This window comes from Cnephaeus nilssonii, assembly GCF_951640355.1.
Source record: "Cnephaeus nilssonii genome assembly, chromosome: 11".
NCBI lineage: Eukaryota > Metazoa > Chordata > Mammalia > Chiroptera > Vespertilionidae > Cnephaeus > Cnephaeus nilssonii.
The window spans coordinates 74,099,439-74,120,507 of NC_137082.1; the positions used below are offsets into that span (position 1 = coordinate 74,099,439).

The 21,069-nt window shown below is 44.4% G+C and overlaps 1 protein-coding gene across 2 annotated transcripts in view; it reads right to left on the bottom strand.

The window, feature by feature from the left end:
- Positions 1-20,513, bottom strand: part of RALGAPB (Ral GTPase activating protein non-catalytic subunit beta) — a 91,158-nt gene extending 70,645 nt beyond the window's left edge. The window contains exons 1-4 of one of the 2 annotated variants that reach the window (XM_079783697.1): positions 20,248-20,513; positions 12,801-13,016; positions 10,091-10,293; positions 5,155-5,318 (exon numbers count right to left, since the gene is read on the bottom strand). In XM_079783697.1, coding sequence (XP_079639823.1) covers positions 5,155-5,318; positions 10,091-10,293; positions 12,801-12,986 — 553 coding nt within the window. In that variant the 5' untranslated portion in view covers positions 12,987-13,016; positions 20,248-20,513. The remainder of the gene's footprint in view (positions 1-5,154; positions 5,319-10,090; positions 10,294-12,800; positions 13,017-20,247) is intronic. The other variant, XM_079783696.1, reaches the window with a different exon arrangement.
- Positions 20,514-21,069: the final 556 nt, after the last annotated feature.

The window sequence follows — 21,069 nt, forward strand, 5'->3', positions numbered from 1 at the left end:
GTGCCTAAGATGAGCAACCTCCCATAATCCTCACATTAATTCTACAGGATAAGTATTTATAAAACCTACTAGAGGCCTGTGCTCTCTCGCAGTCCGGAACCCCTTGGGTTATGTCTGCCTCGGGGTCCTTAGTGCTGCCGCCACTGCCACTGCGCTCGCCAGCAGTGAGGCCGGCTTCTGGCTAAGTGGCGCTCCTCCTGTGGGAGTACACTGAGCACCAGGAGGCAGATCCTGCATTGAGCATCTTCCCCCTGGTGGTCAATGCACATCATAGCAACTGGTCAGTGTACTTGCATATTAGCCTTTTATTATATAGGATTACTCATTATCAATTAACCCAATTTGAAGATGAGAAAACTTAGGTTCAGGAAATTTAAGTAGCTTGCCCAAATTCACACAGCCAGTAAGTAAAGGAATCAGGTCTTTCTACATCCAAACTTAGTTATAAATTGCTTCAGGTGTTTGAAAGCCACCCTTCCAGGACCAGGGAGATAAAGAAGGAAGCAAAAGGACTACTGCTGGGCTGGACAAGTCTCAACCATGAAAACATAGCTGTTCCTCTGCTGAGAATCCTGGAACTAGGGAAAAGAGTAGGGATCTGTACTCTGCAGAGTTCCAGAAGACAAAGTTGGGACTAGAAAGTTATAAAGATGTGTATTTCAAATGAACAAAAACATAGTTTCCACAATAACAAGCCCCAGAAGGGGATAGATTGCCTGCCTTGTGTTGCTGAGATCCAGGCCTGGGGAATGAGTAGCAGAGACAATGAATCAATGACTGCTAGCATCAATACCAGACAGGATATTCCTATTATGGGGTCCCTTTCAACACAAAAATTCTATGATGTCTTTTAGATATTTTCCTGGACACTGCATCAGTGTGAGAGCACAGCACACTCACGTAAAGATGAATAAGTAACAGGAAACGTGGATCTAGAATGGCAACTTACAATCTGTATACAATGTGCTATAAAATACAAAGCAGGGCTTCTAAGCCACATTCTAAAGTCTTATAAAATCGCAGGATTTTTAACGGCAAGGTAACAAATAGAATACTGTCACAGAATACTTTAAGACTATGTGTAAGTTTCATCTGCTGAAGAAAATATCTTCTGTAGCTATCAAGTTTTCAGAATCTACTTTGATAACTACTTTGTAACCAGGTACATTACACATAAGCACTAATTAGTTTGTTGTTTCTTATACAGGCTCTATCCTATCTAATAAAGAGGGAATATGCTAATTGACCCTCATGCCATCGCAAAGATGGTGGTGACCACAGCCAATAAGGAGGGAATATGCTAATTGCTGCCCCACCCTCAAAGATGGCGGTGCCCACAGCCAATAAGGAGGGAATGTGCTAATTGACTGCCACGCCCTCAAACATGGCGGCACCCACAGCCACAAGATGGGGGCACCCAGTCCCCTCAGCCCCACTGGGGCACCTGCCTCCGGAGTCCCCGAGTCCCCTCAGCCCCCCAGCAGCCCAGGGCCAGCCCGAGGCGCAGGCAAGCCTCGGATGGCGGCTGCCCAGCCGCCCAAGGCCGCCTGAGGCTCAGGTAACCAGGGCCGGCCGAGGTTTGTGCTGCTGGCAGTGGCAGCAGCAGAGGTGTTACAGGGGCGTCACCTTCCCCTGATCGCTGGGTCACCTCCCGCCCTGAGGGCTCCCGGACTGTGAGAGGAGGCAGGCAGGGCTGAGAGACACTCCCCCCTCCAGTGCATGAATTTTCATGCACCGGGCCTCTAGTCCTAAAATAATAAATTAGAGGACTGTTGCACAAATTTGTGCACCAGTGGGGTCCCTCGGCCTGGCCTGTGTCCTCTCGCAATCCGGGACCCCTTGGGAGATGTCGGACTGCCGGTTTCAGTCTGATTCCCGCAGGCCAGGCCAAGGGACCCCAACAGTGCACGAATCCGTGCACCAGGCCTCTAGTATGCATATAAGATCTTTGGGTAATCTCTTCTCGCCTTTCCCGCTCCCCCTCCCATCTGAAATTCATCAGTCTGTTCTATGTTTTCATGACTGTGCATTGAGCGTCTGCCCCCTGGTGGTCATTGTGCTTCATAGCTACCAATCAGTCAGACAGTCGATTAGGCTTTTATATATATACTAGAGGCCCAGTGCATGAAATTCATGCACGGTTAGGGTTCTAGGCCTGGCCGGTGATCAGGGCCAATCGGGGCCTTCCTTTCCCCAGCTGCTGGCTGGAGCCTGCCTTCCTTCTGCACTGCCCCCTGGTGGTCAGTGTACATCATAGTGAGCGGTTGAACTTCTGATCGGTCGAACTCCCAAGGGGACAATTTGCATATTAGCCTTTTATTATATAGGATACTAAGGGCCCAGTACATGAATTTGTGCACCTTGAAAGTAACTATGGGCCACAAGGCTGTGGTAGGCACAGGGCTGGTTCTCGGCCCATCCTCCACAACCCTGCCTGGCCCCTCCTGCTGCGGCCCTGGTCCTCTCTCTGCCAGCAGCCGCGCTCCTGCTGTTCCCACGCACTGATGGCGCCGGCCCCACTCGCACCCACTGACGGCGCGGAGCGATTGGGGCCGACGGCTGCTGCCCTGATTGCCCCTCAGGAGCAGGGAGAGGTAGAGAAGCCCTGAGGGGCAATCGGGGCCAGCAGCTGCTGCTCGCATCCGCTGACAGTGCCAAGTGATCAGGACCGGCACCAGGTGCCGGCAGCAGGTGCAAGCGGCTGCTCCTCCAGCACCAGCTGTGGGTGCGAGCAGGGCCGGCGCCAGCAGTGGGTGCGAGCAGGGCCATCACCAGCAGCAGGTGTGAGAGGCAGCTGCCAGCCCCAATTGCCCCTCAGGAGCAGGGGGAGATGGAAAAGCCCTGAGGGGCAATAGGGGCCGGCAGCTGCTGCTCACACCCACTGATAGTGCCAAGCGATCGGGTCCGGTGCCAGGCACCAACAGCAGGTGCAAGTGGCTGCTCCGGTGCTGGCTGTGGGTGCGAGTGGGGCAGGTACCGGCAGCAGGTGCTAGCACCAGGCGGGACCACGGCACACTGGAGCAATGAATTTTCAGTAACCACCAGAGGCTCGCCCCAATGACAGCAACTGGCGCCCCCACTCACCTACTCCACCATCCCACCGTGCCGACGCCCACCATGTTCCACGCACACCCCCTGGTGGTCAGCGCAAGTCATCGCGACCAGTTATTGCGCTGTTCAGTCTATTTGCATATTAGCCTTTTATTATCTAGGACTAGTGACCCAGTGCATGGATTTGTGCACATTGAAAGGAAATCGAGAGCCCATGCCCACTTGCCCGGGTAGTTTCCACGTCCCTGTCCCTGTGTGCTGCCAGAAAGTCATGTGGGGAGTCTGTCTTCCCCACCGCAGCTTCCTGAAAAATTATTTCCAAATGTCTCTTCTGCGGCCAGGGTTGCGCCTTGTCAGCCAGGAGGTCCCAGTGGATGTCTTGGGCTGTGTTGGACGCTTTCCACCATTCGGAGCCAAATAAGAGATGCTCCGAGGTAAATAATACAAAGGTGGGGATCTTGGAGAGCAGGGGTGCTCTCTCACCCATGCCCGCACCCTTTAGATCCATCTCTCTGACTTTTACCTTGTGGCCACTTTTATATTGCTGCCTTCCTCTGTAGCTCCAGGGAAATCGGTAAGGGTTATGATTTGATCTCAACACCCAAGGCAGAGCTCCAGGAGCTCAGCAGAGATATCAGGCTCATGCCAGTTACTCCGAGTGTCCGCGCTTCATCTGTTCCCCGGAGATTGTAACTATAGGCTTATGGTGTATGAGCCTCGTGGCAACTTCTGGCTGAGCTGTGGGCGTCCTCGGGGTCAGGTACTAGCACCGCCAGGGGGCTGTCTGCGGGTGCCACCAGGGATCCGCAGGGAACGTGGGAGCCTGGATGCCAGGCAGGCCCAGGAAGGCGCGATGGGCTCAGCCACGGACACACGTGGGAGACCCACTCGTTGGATTGGGACTTTCTCACTTTTTCCGGGACTCTCTCTGAAGGTGGGGACCAGTCCAGCTTGGAAGTGGCAGCCTGGGGTGGTAGGAAGGAGGGAGAGGCCGATCGCAGTCCCGAGTAAGGCGCGTTCTTAGTATTTCAGTTCTGCATCCAAAGGAACACAGCAATAGCTAAGGGGTGGAACGTGGCCCTGATGCCCAAGGGGGAGTTCCAGGGGACCGGTGTACCTGGTCACGCGCGAACATTCCACGCTGCATTTGTTCACAGTAGATTGTACCTGCGGGGTATGGGGGTGATTTTTCCACGCCACTCCCAGCCCACGTGTGGAGCTGCCTGAACCAAACAGGTCAGACCAGCACCCGCTGGTGCCTGTCCAACCACCGGAGCCGACCAGCTCTCCACAGGGATCCAGGAACGGGTATTCGGTGTCCGGACGCCGACCTTTCCAGGAGATGGGGCCTGGGCCGGGTGGTAGGTGGAAGTTGCGAAGGGCTCGCCCGCGGACACACATGGGTGTTGGTCATTGGACTGGACTTCACTGGCACTCGCTCTCGAGATGGGGGCTGGCCCAGGCAGTATGTGCATGAAGCACTTCCATGGGTTTTCCCGAGCCCACATCCAGATATCCAGAGGGCAATAGGTAAGGGGTGCGGTGCAGCCGCAGGGTCCTAAGGGAGAGTTCCAGGGGCCGATGGCGGCTGATCCGTGGTCATTCCGGCTACACCCCCACCACCCGGGCATCGGGACTGCAGTCTGTTCACTGGAGACTGTGCCTGCCGGAGGCGGGAGAGGCTCACATGCCGCAGCTGCACTTGCTAGCCATGAGCCCGGCTTCTGGCTGAGCGACGCTCCCACTGTGGGAGTGCACTGACCACCAGAGGGCAGCTCCTGCATTGAGTGTCTACCCGCTGGTGGTCAGTGCGCGTCACAGAGACCGGTTGTTCCGCCGTAACAGTCGCTGGGCTTTTATATATATAGATATAGATAAGCTACTGTTCCTATCATTATAAAAAATACATTAATTCACTCTACCATCACTGAAGATAAAATAACTTCATATCATGCTTTCAGGGTTTCCATTGTAAGAACTGTTAACCTTGGTTTGTCAACTATCATGCCAAAATTTAAATCACCACTGAGTCCACTACTCATGAATTTAAAAGTAAACTATTTGAAGCTCAGAAATATATTAGAAAAAATAAGATAAACAAACCTTGAACAGTTGGAGGGGCTAGAAGTATGTCATTAATCTGCAGAAGAAACAACAATAAGACTTCCCAGGTTTCTCGGGCCATGATGGATGATTCGCGGGCCAGTTTCTGAATGGCTCTCAGGACCTGTAAGCATAGTCGGATCTGACTGGAGCCCTGTTCCTGTCTGAAGAAGATGGACAGATATCACTGACAATCCTTGAGAAGAGAAAGCAACAGTTTAAGGACAGGCAACTTATAGACACAGCAATGGTATAGTAATACTCCCCAAGAGAATCAGCAGACCTAAGGACTAGGCACAACCTCTTCAGTTCAAAGTTACTTCTTCCCCATCATATAGTTTGGCATTCTGGGATCTCAAGCTACCACTCCTATGAGGACTTGAAAGCTCCTGGGATGAGAGGGAATACTAGAAATGTAAGCTTCACCTCTGGATTTTCTATGTCTACAATATACCTGCACATGTCAAAAGGTATGTGATAGGTTTCTGTTGAAGGAGTGAGCGAATACCTACAAACACTCCTGCTGAACACATTGGAGCAGAAAGACCTTTGTATTCTTTTTAAAAAAATGTAAACACACATTCAGAAGAATTCTGCATAGGATTTCATAATGCTCACAGTCCCTATGAAGTTAATGTCTGTTAGCAAAGAACCTAATGACCCAATGAAATATCATTAACAGGTCCCTAAAACCCATGAGGTATGCAGATAATTACCTCAGAGATGAGGACCTGCTATTGCTATTCTAATAAAAAAGGCACCTTAACCCAAAATGGGGGCTCCAAAGTTTCTCGTATATCCTAGAAGAACAGTTTTATAACTCTCTTTAATGCACAGGACCATTTTTTCCCACAGGAATAAAATAGGTCAAACTATTAGGGCTGGAGTTGAAGAGGAAAGAAGATATAGGCCCAAGTCCGAACCCTTATCCCCACTCTCCAAAGTAGACCATGTAAGAATTTTGAGAATAGTAGGAAACCATTTGCATAAGCAAATGGTGAGTTGACTTCCAGACTTCCTATATGAAACCCAAAACAAGTAACTAATATTACTGAAATAAATCTTAAAGCCAAATTTTTATATATTATGACATGTCATAAAGAATAAAACATGTCTGAATCAGAGTAGGAAATCTCAGACCCCCTCAAGAAATCCAGAAACTCAAGCGAGTACCCCTAGAACTCTTACTCCAACTTTAGAACAGACATTCTCAGATTCTAAGCCATGACCCAGAAAAAACTTACCCTCAAGTTGCAAACAAATGACACCACTAAGTTTTCCCAAAAGAAGTCAAACCTAAAATAAAATGATGAGACATTCGCCTAGGAAAAGTCAAGAGCCCTCTAGAAGTTGTAAATTCAGTAGTGTACAATTTTCTAAAGCTTAGAGAAATGAGGTAATCTTTACTAAAAAATAAATAGAAAAGTCTAACCACTAGAGACTTTTCCCAATATTTTCAAAAGTAACTTGTTCTCTTCAGAAAAACTGTTCTAGAACAGGGGCTAGTGAACTGTGGCCCATGAATCAAATCTAGCCCTGCCAACAGTTTTTGCAAATAAAGTTTTATTAGAACACAGCCAAGCTCATTTATTTATATATTGTCTGTGGCTGCCTTTTCTACACAAGCAGAGTTGAGTAGTTGCAACAGATACTATATGACCCACAAAGCCTAAAATATTTACTACCTGGTGCTTTACAGAAAACTTTGCCAACTACACTGCTTTATAAGAATACTAGAAGCCCGGTGCACGAAATTCGTGCACGGCAGGGGGTTGTCCCTCAGCCCAGCCTGTACCCTCTCCAATCTGGGACTCCTGGTGGGATCGGGCCTAAACGGGCAGTCGGACATCCCTCTCACAATCCAGGACTGCTGGCTCCCAACTGCTTGCCTGCCTGCCTTCCTGATTGCCCCTAACCGCTTCTGCCTGCCAGCCTGATCACCCCCTAACCACTCCGCTGCCAGCCTGGTTGATGCTTAACTGCTCCCCTGCCAGCCTGTTTGCCCCCAACTTCTCTCCTCTGCCAGCCTGGTCACCCCTAACTGCCCTCTCCTGCAGGGTTGATCACCTCCAACTGCCCTCCCTTGCAGGCCTGGTCCCTCACAACTGCCCTCCCTTGCAGGCCGGGTGCCTCCCAACTGCCCTCTCCTGCTGGCCATCTTGTGGTGGCCATCTTGTGTCCACATGGGGGCAGGATCTTTGACCACATGGGGGAAGCTATATTGTGTGTTGCAGTGATGATCAATCTGTATATTACTCTTTTATTAGATAGGATAGAGGCCTGGTGCACGGGTGGGGGCCAGCTGTTTTGCCCTGAAGGGTGTCCCTGATCAGGGTGGGGTTCCCTTGGGGCATGGGGCGGCCTGAGCGAGGGGCCTGTGGTGGTTTGCAGGCTGGCCACGCCCCCTGGCGACCCAAGCAGAGGCCTTGGTATCTGGAATTTATTTTCCTTCTACAACTGAAACTTTGTAGCCTGGAGCGGAGCCAAGCCTGCTGCTCCCTGTGGGGCGGCAGCCATTTCTGTGGCAGTTAATTCACCTTCTACAATTGAAACTTTGTAGCCTTAAGCGGGTGAGCCCGGCCAGGGTGTGTGGAAAGCTTTGCTTCCCCTGTTGCCAGCGGCAACCCTGGCCTGCTCTCTCAAGCTCCGTTCTGCCGCCATTTGTTTGAATTTGTTTACCTTCTATAACTGAAACTTTGTAGCTTGAGTGGAGGCTTAGGCCTGCAACGGCTATGGAAAGCCTAGCTTGCTCTGTTACCTGGGAAACCTTGCTCTCTGTGGCTGTAGCCATCTTGGTTTGGGTTAATTTGCATACTCGCCCTGATTGGCTGGTGGGCGTGGCTTGGCTGGTGGGCATGGCTTGTGTAGCGGAGTGATGGTTAATTTGCATATTACCATTTTATTAGAGAGGATTATGTTTTTTAAAGTCCAGTATATTTGAGCAATAGATCAAAACCCTAATAATTTTTTTTAAATGGTTCACTTTTTTCTCAATTATGCCAAAAAAAGGAAGAAGAGAAAAATCACACTCAGGCAAAAGAGAAAGGTTACATCTACTCTCACTTAATCTCTTACAAAGAAGTAAAGGCAGTTTCCTTTTTTTAGTGTCACTTTTTATAAAAACCACTAATTAAGTAAATTTGATAACAATTTTCTGAACTATCTGAATCAAAAAATTTTTTAATTTCCAATAATGGGAGATGAGATCATAACTCACAATATTTAGCACTGGAATTATTCAGCTCTCTAAGATATTTTTGGCCAGGAGAACTCTAAAACTCAGTTTAATACCCTCTCAGAAGTATGCACACACACTTTTGAGAAAACAAGCTAATTACAAATAGTAGCATGAATCATTTGTAAGGTGTCATGATTCTCAAAAGAGAAAAGCAAAAGCCTAATGAACTCAAATGACATTGACTTTTTCATCAATAGATTGAACACTAAGAGGTGGTAAGGGTACAAACAGAAAGACACAATGATTTATAACTCATGAAACTGTCACATGCAAATAAAAAAGGCCAGCAAATTGGTCTCCTAAATGGGATGACAAAAAAGCATTAAAACTATTTGAGAACCTGTTTTGCCACAAAAAATATGCAAATTACTGCCAACCATTTCCTGTTATTATTTCCATTTGAAATCAATAAACACAAGCAACCAGCATTTAAGTCACACTAAAGGTAATATCAGTATTGCACCAGACACTGTAGAAGCCTAAAATATGTACAGCCCAGTAGCTGCTCTCAAGTTGATTAGATGGGGAAATGAGACATACACACTTTAAAACCTGAGGAAGATATAAGAGTAACACAGGAAGTACCACACAGGTTCACAGAAGGTTTGGTCACTATGGGCCTCGATGGTAAGGTAAGGCTTCTCTTTACAGGGCAGGATTTAAGATAAACCAACAAAAATGCAATGAGGACAGCTAGGAGAGGGAAAGGTGGAGTAGGAAGACGAAATAGTAGGTGATAATAGGGAAGATCTTTAAGGAATGTTTAATTTATGAGTCTGACCAAAGAGCTCATGAATATTTAGTAGCAGCTAATCTGGGTAGAAGCCAGATTACAACAGACATATCACACAAGGTAAGGAGTTTACTCTTAATCCTAGACAACAGAGTTCTTAATAGATATTTTTTCTTTTTAATTCAGATTCCCCAAAGTAACCTTCCTTCTAAATTAAAAAAATTAAAATTTATAGAGCTTTGGATGGTTCAAAGTCCCTCACCATCTAACAGACCAAAAGCGCTCTTTTTCAAGACAAAAAATAGCTAAAAATCAATTTTTCTTACAGAAAACCCCCACAAATGTGTAGAGAACTAATGCTTCTTCATTAATTTATATATTTTCCAAATTCTTTACAATGACATAATTTTTTTTTAAGTTGGAATAAAACATTTAAGAACAAGTAAGGCACATATCCTGCATTACAATATTAAGGACTCTGCCTCAAAGATGGGGAGAAATCAGTAACAAACTGTCAAGATATTCTTTTGGACTACCTACAATAAATTTGCCCATAATAATGTCAAGTCTGCTTACTTCAATGTTTTCATTCTCTCTTAAGAAAGATTCATTTTAAGGTAGACTAGAAGGTTTAGTTGCTTTTAGTTTAAGTGGAAACAAAAATTATGATAGGCTAAAAGTATGTCTTTTTGAATGGAAGGGAAAAGGTTCACAGTATTTTAAATATCTAATAGCTATCAGATTTAGAAGAAAAGCCAAAAGCCTTTAAAATGGGCACACACTTAAACATATAAGCCCATCTCTCCTAACATTCATATTAATATACTCTTTAACTGAACAAGTAATGAAAGTTAACTGTTCAAAGGACTAACAATGCAATCAGTTCCTATAATACAAAAAAAGTAACATTTATGAATATTTTACTATAATCTTGATAAAAGGCCGGACAGACAGCTATAGCTTACCTTGGTACAAAAAGATTTTGCAGGTGTTTTAGTATACTTTGAACATATAGATTCGGTTCTTTAATAACTGGCAACGGAATAGAATCTTTCGGCAACACTAAAGCCATAATCCAGTCTGTATATACATCAACACAATATTTTACAGTTTCTCCATCCAATGGAAGGGTCAGTCCATAGCAAATTACTTCCATGGTCCATTTTACCTAAAAAAAAGAAAATATACATATAGAATTATCACACATCCCAATCTATATCTCAATAGACTGATTTAAAATGCTAACCTCTTTTATTGCCAAAAAAACTTTCAATTGACAATATATTCATCTCAACACATATGTCAAATTTATTCGAAAGAATGTATCTTTCATGTATAAGGCATACTTAGACATTTCCCAAGCAAAAGATTTAAGAAGAAAATAAATTACTTATTTCTAAATATTAAGCCTATATTGGCATTTACCCTTTAGACATTATTATTGTTTGCTCTGAAAATTAAAAGTTAAGTACAGGACATATTGATTTTCCACAGAAATAGGAGGCAAAGCAATAGAAAACTTTTGATACTTTTCTCCACTTAATTACATGAGAGTACATGTACCATTTAGGAAATAATGTACACAAATTCAATCACATTCCATTTCCAGATCATGAAACATTAACAACAGGAAGGAAAATGAACTGCTCAACTCATATCTTATGACTATTTTCTCTGCTAAAGAAAATATTTAAAATGGAAAGGTAAGAACAAACACAAGTGAGAAGGTAAGATATTAACAAGGCACTTAGCTGCACTAAGTGAGTTACAGCCTCCTGACCCATCTGAATCACATCCTAGAGGTTGAAAGAATTTACCAGAGAGACTGCTGAACCATTGCTTACAGTCATGAAGAATGAATAAGGTATGATGAGAAAGAGAAAACAGCCCAATTTGCAAAAGAGGATGAAACTACATTCCAGGTACTGTAGAATGGAAAGTTTAAGTGAATTCCAGACAAAACTGGGACAAATTACTAAGCAGATGATCAGTGAGCACTTATAAAAGGGAAGCACGATCACTGGGAACCAGCCTGCTCAAAAAGAACAAGTCATGCCAGATAAGCTTCATTCCTTTATAAACAGGGTTACTATGAAGGCAGTTGACAATTGTATAATCCTGGCAGTTTATGAAGCCCTTTCATAAATATCATCTAATAATCAAAATAACCCTGTGTGAGAGGGTAAACTATCCTGACTTTATAGATAAGAACACTGATAAGCAATTTGGCCCAAGTCACTGGTTTGGAAATGCTGGAACTGAAAATTTGAACCCCAGTCTTCCAACTAGAAATCTGAAGTTATTCTCACCATGTTATTAACAGCAATATCCTTTATAATAAAACCCTAATATGCAAACTGACCGAATGGTGGAATGACCAGTCACTATGATGCGCACTGACGGCCAGGGGGCAGACGCTCAACGGTGGTCAGTGCGCTCCCACAGGGGTAGTGCCACTCAGGCTCACAGCTGGCGAGCGCAACGGCGGTGGCAGGAGCCTCTCCTGCCTCTGCAGCATCGCTAAGGAGCCCTCGGGGGATGTCCGACTGTCGGTTTAGGCCCATTTGTAGGGAGCGGGCCTAAGCCAGTAGTCAGACATCCCCTGAGGGGTCCCGGACTGCGAGAGGGCGCAGGCCAGGCTGAGGGGACCCCTCCCCACCCCAGTGCACGAATGTCATGCACCAGGCCTCTAGTAACAATATAATGTAATGTAATATATAAAATAGCAATAGCCCTGACCAGGTGGCTCAGTTGGTTGGAGCGTCAAATGTTGTGGGTTCAATTCCCAGTCAGGGAGCATACTCAGGTTGTGAGTTCAATGCCCAGTTGGGGTACATATGGGAAGCAACCAATTGATGTTCCTTTCTCGTATCGACATTTCTTTCTCTCTCTCTCTCTCTCTCTAAAAATCAATAAACATATCCTCGGGTGAGGATACAAAGAAAAAAAACAGTAAGTATTAAAGAAGTCAGCACAGTGAAGGTGTGACAAACAGGGTGGGGGGCAGAATTTAGCTACACAAAAGAAAGAATTTTAAAAGAGTTGCAAGTCCCTCTTACCAAAGACAAAGGAGGAGATATCATTGGTGATATCTTCACATGGTAGATTAACTGTATAATTCTAGAGGACACTAGATTCAAGGGCTACTCTCTCATATTCTTTTGAGGGTGGGAAAAGAGAATAAACAAGGGCTGCACCAGAGCACCCCTATCTACTCATGTGCCATCTCTTCCTAGGACAAGACAGCAAGGGATTATAAATACACCAAGAGGAGAGTGCACCATGACAAGTGCTGGTCCTCAGGATAAATCTCTGCTAGGATACTCTGAAGAGAGAAAAATGCTCCTCCGAAAGAAATGAAGACTTTCCAAACACACTCTGAATATAAATCTGTGGACTGTGCCTTGAGTTTAGGAGAAAGGGCCTGACACTCAAGTCTCTGTCTTGGGCATATAGCTCAAGTGGAGAATTGAGTCTGACTAGTAGGAAGTCCCAGCAGCACAATGATACAACCTATTCCTTGCAACTGCCACAAACCCTGAGCCTCCGCCCCACTACCCAAATAAGGTCAACATAGAGAAGTCACATTGCATTGGGCAGAAATCCATTAAAAAGATGTCAAATTCATTTATAAAGTTATATTTTCACATAGTAGAATGAAATGAAGAAACTTACTTCTTTGTCAGTTTTTAACAAACTCTCACTACTAGCCACTGAAGAAGTTACTAAGGCCTGCCCGAGAGGATGGACAACTGCATTTGCCACCTCTCGCCCAACGCTCTCTGGATAGCTGTGGAGAACACTGGTGTGACCCTGATCATTCTGAATCACCAAATGCAGGGACCTCCACTCAGAGTACATCGTGCCGCTAAAGTACTATCCAAATGGCACCTGAAAAGACAAAATAGAATTACATGTCAAATTATACTGTTGCAAATTAATAAAAGAAAGTAAAATACATATTTACCCTTCAAGGCAAGATAAAGAAGCTGCAAATATTGCCTGAAGACAACTGAGAATAAAACACATCTAAATGTTTTGAGAAATATTCTAAAAATAGCCTCATGGTGAGATCACATAGGAAGGCAATCCCTGAGAAGCAGCTAGCTGTCCAAACACCTCCCCAAAAGAGCCCTCCTAGCAGACAGACAGTCATTGTGCAAGGTGATAAATGATCAGATTTGGTACACTTACAGCATGAGGGAATCCTCATACTATGTTCAGGATAGAAAAAGATGAAAGAATGGAGTACCTTAAGCAGGAAAGGAAGACAAAGGAAAGAGTTTACTCGAAGACCCAGATTTTTCAGTTAATGGTTTCCAGGTACCTAGTACATGCTGGAAACACACCCCTGTAATTTCCCGTCAATGTCCTCAAATCAGACACAATATTCTTTGAGAATATTTTATTCCCTGCAGTAGAGGCACAGAAACTTCCGGTACTGGAACACCTAGAAGTCACAGTGTCCTTCAAAAAACATATTAAGAGCTCCCACTTATCGAGCATTTATTACGTACTACTCATGTAATCATCAAAACAACTCTATGAATATTAAGTAGTATTATCTCTACTTCACAGATGAAAAAACTGAGACATGGAAAGATTTGCTTCTTACCTAAGGCTTCAGAGCTATAATGTGATAGAACTGGGTTTTGAACCACATCTGCTGGGTTCCAGAGACCATGCTCGTAACCATGGCATGTTCTCTGTCTCTCCCTTTCCTATACTAGTACATCCCCCATGGCAGGTACTGCTTCTCCCTTCTCCCAAGCTATATATTCTCCATGAAATGATGTCTAAGTCTATCATACAAATGAGAAATTTTAGTCACAGAAAACACATCTATAAGAATCCAATATAAATATTACAATCATAAATGCCATATATTTATGAAGAGAATCAAGGATGGTTAGCCCTTTCCAATTCATTTCTGTTAACTTCCACGTTCTACTTGCTCTGAAATGTTTATCCAGCCAGCACTGTTTAAACAAAATGCATGGGTACACGTAATCTTTAAAAAGTTCTAGACCTTAACCTAATTTTTCTTCAAACTGGAAGGACTAGCATTGTTTAATTTTACCTTAGAAAACCTCATTCCAGCTCAAGTAATATCAGTGTTTTCCAAGAGGATATGGAATTAGAGAATCATGAGCCTACAGAATGAAGATCAAACTCCTTAGCATGAAAGATGAGGGAAAGGATGGGGAGGGTTAGACACTGCAGTGAGATATGAAAACATAACTGAAGTCAGATGATTAAGGACTTTTACAGTTATGTTAAGGATCCTATGAGTCTCCTCCCCAGATAAGGCAGTCAGCTAACAACCTGAGCTGCTAGCAGAGAAGTCTCTACCTTCAATGCTCCAGAAGTAAATATGATAGGAGGAAGAGGAAGATGTTCCTTGCAGATCATTTAATTTTCTTCCCAACTCTACATGCACCCATTTTCTTGGTAATCTCTCTGGAGGTTTCTATTACCAGGTGACTGTGTGCTGGGTAACAGCTTATGGCTTATAGGTATTACCGCAGAATAACATGAATGTTTGACCTAACTGACAAACTACCAAAATGATCAATACAGTGGTAGGCATACTAAGACCGCAGGCTGACATTAATTACATCAATTGACTCAACCAATATTTATTGCATGCCTTCTATACACCAGGCACAGGGAATGTAACAATGAAGAAATATCATCCCTGTTCCCAAGGAGCTTCAAGTCTAATTACAGAGAACAATTTTTGAAAACTTTGTAAAGTAAATCTAGACATCAATTATCTCATTAAACAAACATTTTTTAAACACCTGCTATATGTCAGGTATTGTTTTTAAAGAATGTAGGTACCATTGTGTCCTGCAGATATAAACGGGACACAATGGCTGCCCAAAAGGTTTCGTAGTGAGGAAGACAAGCAAAATCCATTACAACAACATAATACAATAGCATTCAACTTGATAACTGATGTGATGAGGTATGAAGGCAGCAACATGCAACAGAAAAATGAAAGATCTTATTTAATAACAATGTAGTTTTGTATACTTCAAGGAATTTTCACATGTAATTTCATTTTATTCCAATAACAAGCCAAGAAAATTAGACAGATGTCACTAGCCACTCAGTGAGGAAATAAAGTAAGGTTATAACTTGCTCAGGTCACATCAAGTAACAGTAGAGCTGGGACAAGAAAGCCTCAAAGTCCAATGTTCTTTTCTTTTTTCTGACTCCATTCCTCACCATATCACCCTGGACAAGACACTTGGTATTTCTTTGTCATAGTTCTCTCATTTGTAAAACAGGGAGAATACCTGCAGTACTAGCTAAAGTTACTTGGGAGAAGGATCAAATAAAACAACATGAGTCACCCTGGCCAGTATACTTCAGTTGGTTGAGCATCATCCCATGCACCAAAATGTCACCAGTTCAATTCCCGGTTGGGGCACGTGTGGGAGGCTGCCAATGGATGTTTCTCTCTCACAGCAATGTTTCTCTCTCTCCCCTCTTCTCCCTCCCTCTCTAAAATCAATTTTTTAAATTGTTTTAAAATAAGTCAACAAACTTTGAGATGTACAAATACAATGTACATATTCTTAGGCATGCCTCCTTTCTCTTACAGAATGCCAAAACACTGAGTAAATAAACAAACCTTGCTGGATTTTAAGGAAAATACATACACTCAAGGTCATCCATATAACTTTATGACTAATAAAGGCAAAAGGACCACAGTTCATATTTCTGTTGTAGTCCTATTGACCCTACAAGACAAATAATCAAGTTTAGCTAAAAAGGAATGTATTCACCTATATACCAGATTCTAACTATTAGGGATCCTATCAAACACCTGAATTACAAGAAAGACAGACAGGTTCTGCCTACATTCCTCTTTATTGTGGAAACAGGCAGTTTTTACTAGTCTATCTAAAATAAAAAAATAAATGAATACCCATTACCTTCCCCTCAACAGCACTATCACAGTTCTCATCTTTTATTCCTCAGATCTGCTCTGTCCAATACAATAGCCAATCCACATATAATTACTTAAATTTAAATTAAATTAGAAATTCAGTTCCTTAGTCACATTTCAAGTGCTCACTAGTCACATGTGGCTAGTGGCTACCATATTAGACAGTGCAAATATAGAACAGTTCCATCACTGTGGAAAGTTCTATTTGACAGAGCTGACAGGTACTTTCATTACAACCTTGACTACAGACTCCTTAAGGACAGAAGCTGTGTCATATTTACCTTGGTATCCCAATTTATACAGCAAAGCACACGTGGTACACACCAAGTACTCACTTTACATCTAACTGAATATCTCAAACACAGCAGACTACTCTGTACACTTCCCCCATCCCCAACACACACATACACACACACACACACACACACACACACACACACACACACAAACACACCGCACACATACAAAAAAACCAACACACGAAGATATCCTCTCACATGGGAGGAATGGGTGTGGAAGGAGACACTGCACCCAGAGAAAAGTGGCCTGCTTTCTAGTTCTAGATGTGCTAGAAGCCAACCATTTAAATCTTGGGCAAGTTACCTACTTTCTTCACCTATAAAAACTTGTAATTAAACTCCAAGTATCTTAATTCTATAACTTTAATCACCTTATACTAAAGGAAATCATGTAATCTATCTAAAAGGTCTTTACACATGACAGGGAACACACCTGCTAACACTGACAGGAATCTCAAATTAAATAGATTCCATTTTTAGGTTTCAGGCTATCATGATTAGAGTCACTTTTGGTCTTTAACTGAGCAAGTGAAATTTTCACCTTTATTACTTAGGAGATCAAATAGAGACTTAAACCCAGGCTTAAAGATTAAGTTTCTTCCATGCGCTGAGGCCAGAACTGGATACTCTGTCCATATCTGATCAAAGAAACAAGGGCAGGTTTGAATTTAACATGAATTGTCCCATTAGTTTCTATATTAACCTCAGCCTAAAAATGGAGAAACAGTAAAAATCTGAACCAAAACAATCTTTTTATAACTCTTATGCTGCAAAGAATGTCATTATATGAAATGCGTATTTTTTATTGTCACATACTTTGCCATATTAACTGCTATAAAAAAATCTTTATTGTCTAAAAACCTCTTCATGACCTTCACACACGTACTCCCTCACTTCTATAAACTTTACATGCTTTTAAGACCTGTCAAGAACGAATACAATCTGAATTATTGCTCTGCCTTCCTTTAAAACTTATAAATACATTGGGCAATAGTATTAAGGCATTATGCACTAAATATATACTAAGTCTGTCAACTCTGACATCAAGGTTTTAGTCTTCATCAAGGACTTCTGCTATCATCTCTTCTGGTCAATAGGATCAACTATTCCCAATAGCAATTCCATCTAGTAGGATTTACCAAGTACCAACAAGGCAATAATCCTATATAATAAAAGCCTAATAGGCTAAGTGTCCAGTCAGCAGGTCGGCCATTCAACCAATCAAAGCATAATATGCTAATGATATGCTAAGGCCGCTCAACCACTTGCTATGATGTGCACTGACCACCAGGGGCAGACATTCGATCGGTCAACCAGTCACTATGATGTGCACTGACCACCACAAGGCAGACGCTCCAACTGGTAGGTTAGCTTGCTGCTGGGGTCTGGCCGATGGGGACTGAACGAGATGAGCTGGACACGCCCTGGAGCCTCCCACAGTCCCTCCCCAGCTGGTCAACCTCCCGCGTCCCTCCTCAGCCCAGATCATGCACCTGTGGGGTCCCTCGGCCTGGCCTGCACCCTCTTGCAAACCAGGATTCCTCGGGGGATGTTGGAAAGCTGGTTTCGGCCTGATCCCGCAGGCCAGGCTGAGGGACCCCACTGGTGCACGAATTCGTGCACCAGGCCTCTAGTATTTAATGGATGACAACTAAAGACTATTTTGGACAATGAGGTGGGGAACATATGCAAAGACCTAAGGGCAATAAAAAGGTTTCCACTAAAGAACTGGTTGTAACTGACTGCAATAAAGTCAAATATTAAAAATCAACTGCCCTGCTGGGGTGGCTCAATGGCTGAACATTGACCCATGAATCAAGAGGTCACTGGTTCAATTCCCATCAGGGCATATGCTTGGGTTGCAGGCTCAATCCTTAGTAGGGGGCATGTAGGAGGCAGCCAATCGATGTTTCTCCCTCACCAATATTTCTTTCTCCCTTCCCTTCTCTCTAAAATCAATAAAAACATATTTTTTTAAACAAAATCAACCAATGTTGCCCTGGCCAAGTAGCTCAGTTGTTTGGAGCATCATCCCAATAGGCCAAGGTTGCAGGTTTAATCCCCAGGCACATACAAGAGTCAACCAATAAATGCATAAATGGGTGGAAGAGTGGATCAATGTTTCTCCCCTCCACCCATTTTTCTCTCTAAAAAAATCAATTAAAAACAAATTCAACCAACATTAATTGCACAGAGTTAGTCCTACATAGTGCATTGCCCGTGTAAGAACTAGTAGTTTGTTCAACTGCTAGATGGATAACTTAATGAACCTAACTACAGTATTTCCAAGCAAAAAGAACAAAACAATATACGTTAGGAACTACCAAATACCTTTTGCAAAAATAGAAACAGAGAAGAAACTATTTGTGGCATGAAGTCTATAACATAAAAAGGACTCAAACATTCCATTGAGTAAAATCTTTGTGAGACTGTATGTCAAAGCACTGGGAAGAATACAAAGACGGAGAACACATGGTTCAAGTTGCTCATAATCTAGAAGAGAGAGAAACACACAACACAGAAAAATAACTGGTAAATTTCAGTATGATGATGCAAGGAGCAGATAGTAAAGTCCCAAGGTGATAGGTTGTCATGGACAGAGCATCTGGAATGTTGGGAGTTATGCAGCTGGCAAGAAAAGGATATATGCATGTGTATGAGAGAGAGCATAAGTGTGTGCATTTGGGTGGAGTGGGAGAAAGCCTGGAGGACAGTCTAGGTAGAGGAATAGCATATTAGGAGAGGACCCAGATGTTAGAGACACTAGATCTATGTGTACTGTATATTCTGGAAAATTGCAATCAGTTTTGCATGACATGTATATACTTTAAAAAAACCAGCTAACTCAGAAATCCTGCAGAGAAATTTACTTCCCATCCCCAACAGACTTTAAACAAGGAGTAGTAGTCAGTGGGCCCAGTGAAAAGACTTTTGCAGGTGGGACTGCATTTTTAACAAATTCCCAGGTAATTCTCCTAGACACCTAAACAGAGAGACACTGAAACATCTTTCGAGATGCAGAATTACCTTCCCAGTTCCCAAACTTTGCTGCACACTGAAATCATATGGGAATCTTTAGAAGAAAAAAAAACACTGACGTCTGGCTTCACCCACCCCTCCCCCCAAATTCTGATTTAATTGCTCTGGGTGTGCTACCTAGGCATCAGGACTTTTGAAAAGCTCCCCCAGACGATTTTAACGTGCAGCAAAGTTGGAGAGAGACTGACCTCATTTCAAGAACGTGAATCTGGATTCAGACTGCTTGGGTTCAAATTACCAGCTAAGTGACCTTGGGCAAGTAAGCCACCTAACCATTCAGGGCCTCAGTTGCCTCCTCAGTAAAATGGGGATCATAATTCTATCCTAAAAGAGTTGTTGTGAAGTTAGATGTAGTGAACGTAATGGCCTGGCATAATGCCTGGCATACAGTAAGCGCTTAACAAGGTTTAGTTGTTTATTCTCAGTATTAACTCTTCCTCATCCGAGTGTCACTGTGCAAGAGGCAGCATCGTCCCCAAGGGGAGGAATTAACTCGACCAACCTTTCTGCTGGACCAAATTCTTCGCTGGAGTTGTCCAGCTCGGCTCCAGACCCGCCCCCTACCCCCGGCTGCCAGGGGAGAGCTTCCCCCGGCTGGGTCAGCTCCCAAGGACTAGACCGGGTTTGAACAGACCCGTCCGACGCCACCGACTCCAGGGCCAAGTTCCCCCGGACCCTGTGGGTCCCCAGAAAAAAAAGATGTGCTTCCGAAGGCCGGGCACTTGAAACACCCCGGGCCGAGAAACAGACTGGGCCGTCCCGGGACCGCCAGGAGGGGAGGAAAGGGGAGGTCCGGCAGCGACGGGGAGGACCGCCCGATTACCTGAGGCGACGGGCGGGGCCCGCATTGCTGGGGCGGGCGCCACCACGGCCAGCCGCACTCGGCCTTCCGCCTCACGCCACGGGCGCCATAGGGTCGGCGTTTTCGCGGCCCCGGCCGACTGTCCTCAGGCGGTGGGTCCGTCCACCGGTCAGCGACTCTCTGAGGGCGCCTAGGGACGACGAAGGCCGGTCGGGCCGGCCGGCTGGGCTCTGCTCAGGCAACTTCCGACTGCCAGAGGCGACAGCGTCAAATAACTCCTCCAGCTGAGTGGGCCACTGCGCATGCGCTGCGCGCCTGGTGAGAGACTTCTGCGAGTCCTAAACGGCGGCGTCAAATAATTCCCGAGACATGGAGCCGGAAGCTGCGCGTGCGCAGCTATCCCAGATCGCCGCGCGGGGTACAGTCCCTCCTCCCTTTCCGGAACAAGTGGAGGGGGAGGAGTGAGCTGACGAATGCGCATACCTCATCGGTATACTGGCGGGCTGGTGCTCCACCTGCGTCCCTGTGAATCTATCCGGACTTTGCCGGTTTTAGGTGCGGACGGAATTAGGCTCTTCTCTGCAAGATTCTGACTCCCACCCAGGTTCTGAAATTTCTCACATCCCATTGCAGCACCCTTCCTTTGAAATGTTGTCCTTTACCTGCCGGTATAGCATTAATTATTTGCAATGCTCAATTCCAGGCCAAATGTGGGTTACAAAGATGAATCAGAGACCTGGATCAGAGCCTCTCATTAAGTAGCAGAGTCTGATATAGGCGATAAGACATTATTAATAATAATAGCAGGAGATACCAGTTTGAGCACCTAACAATGCACCACAC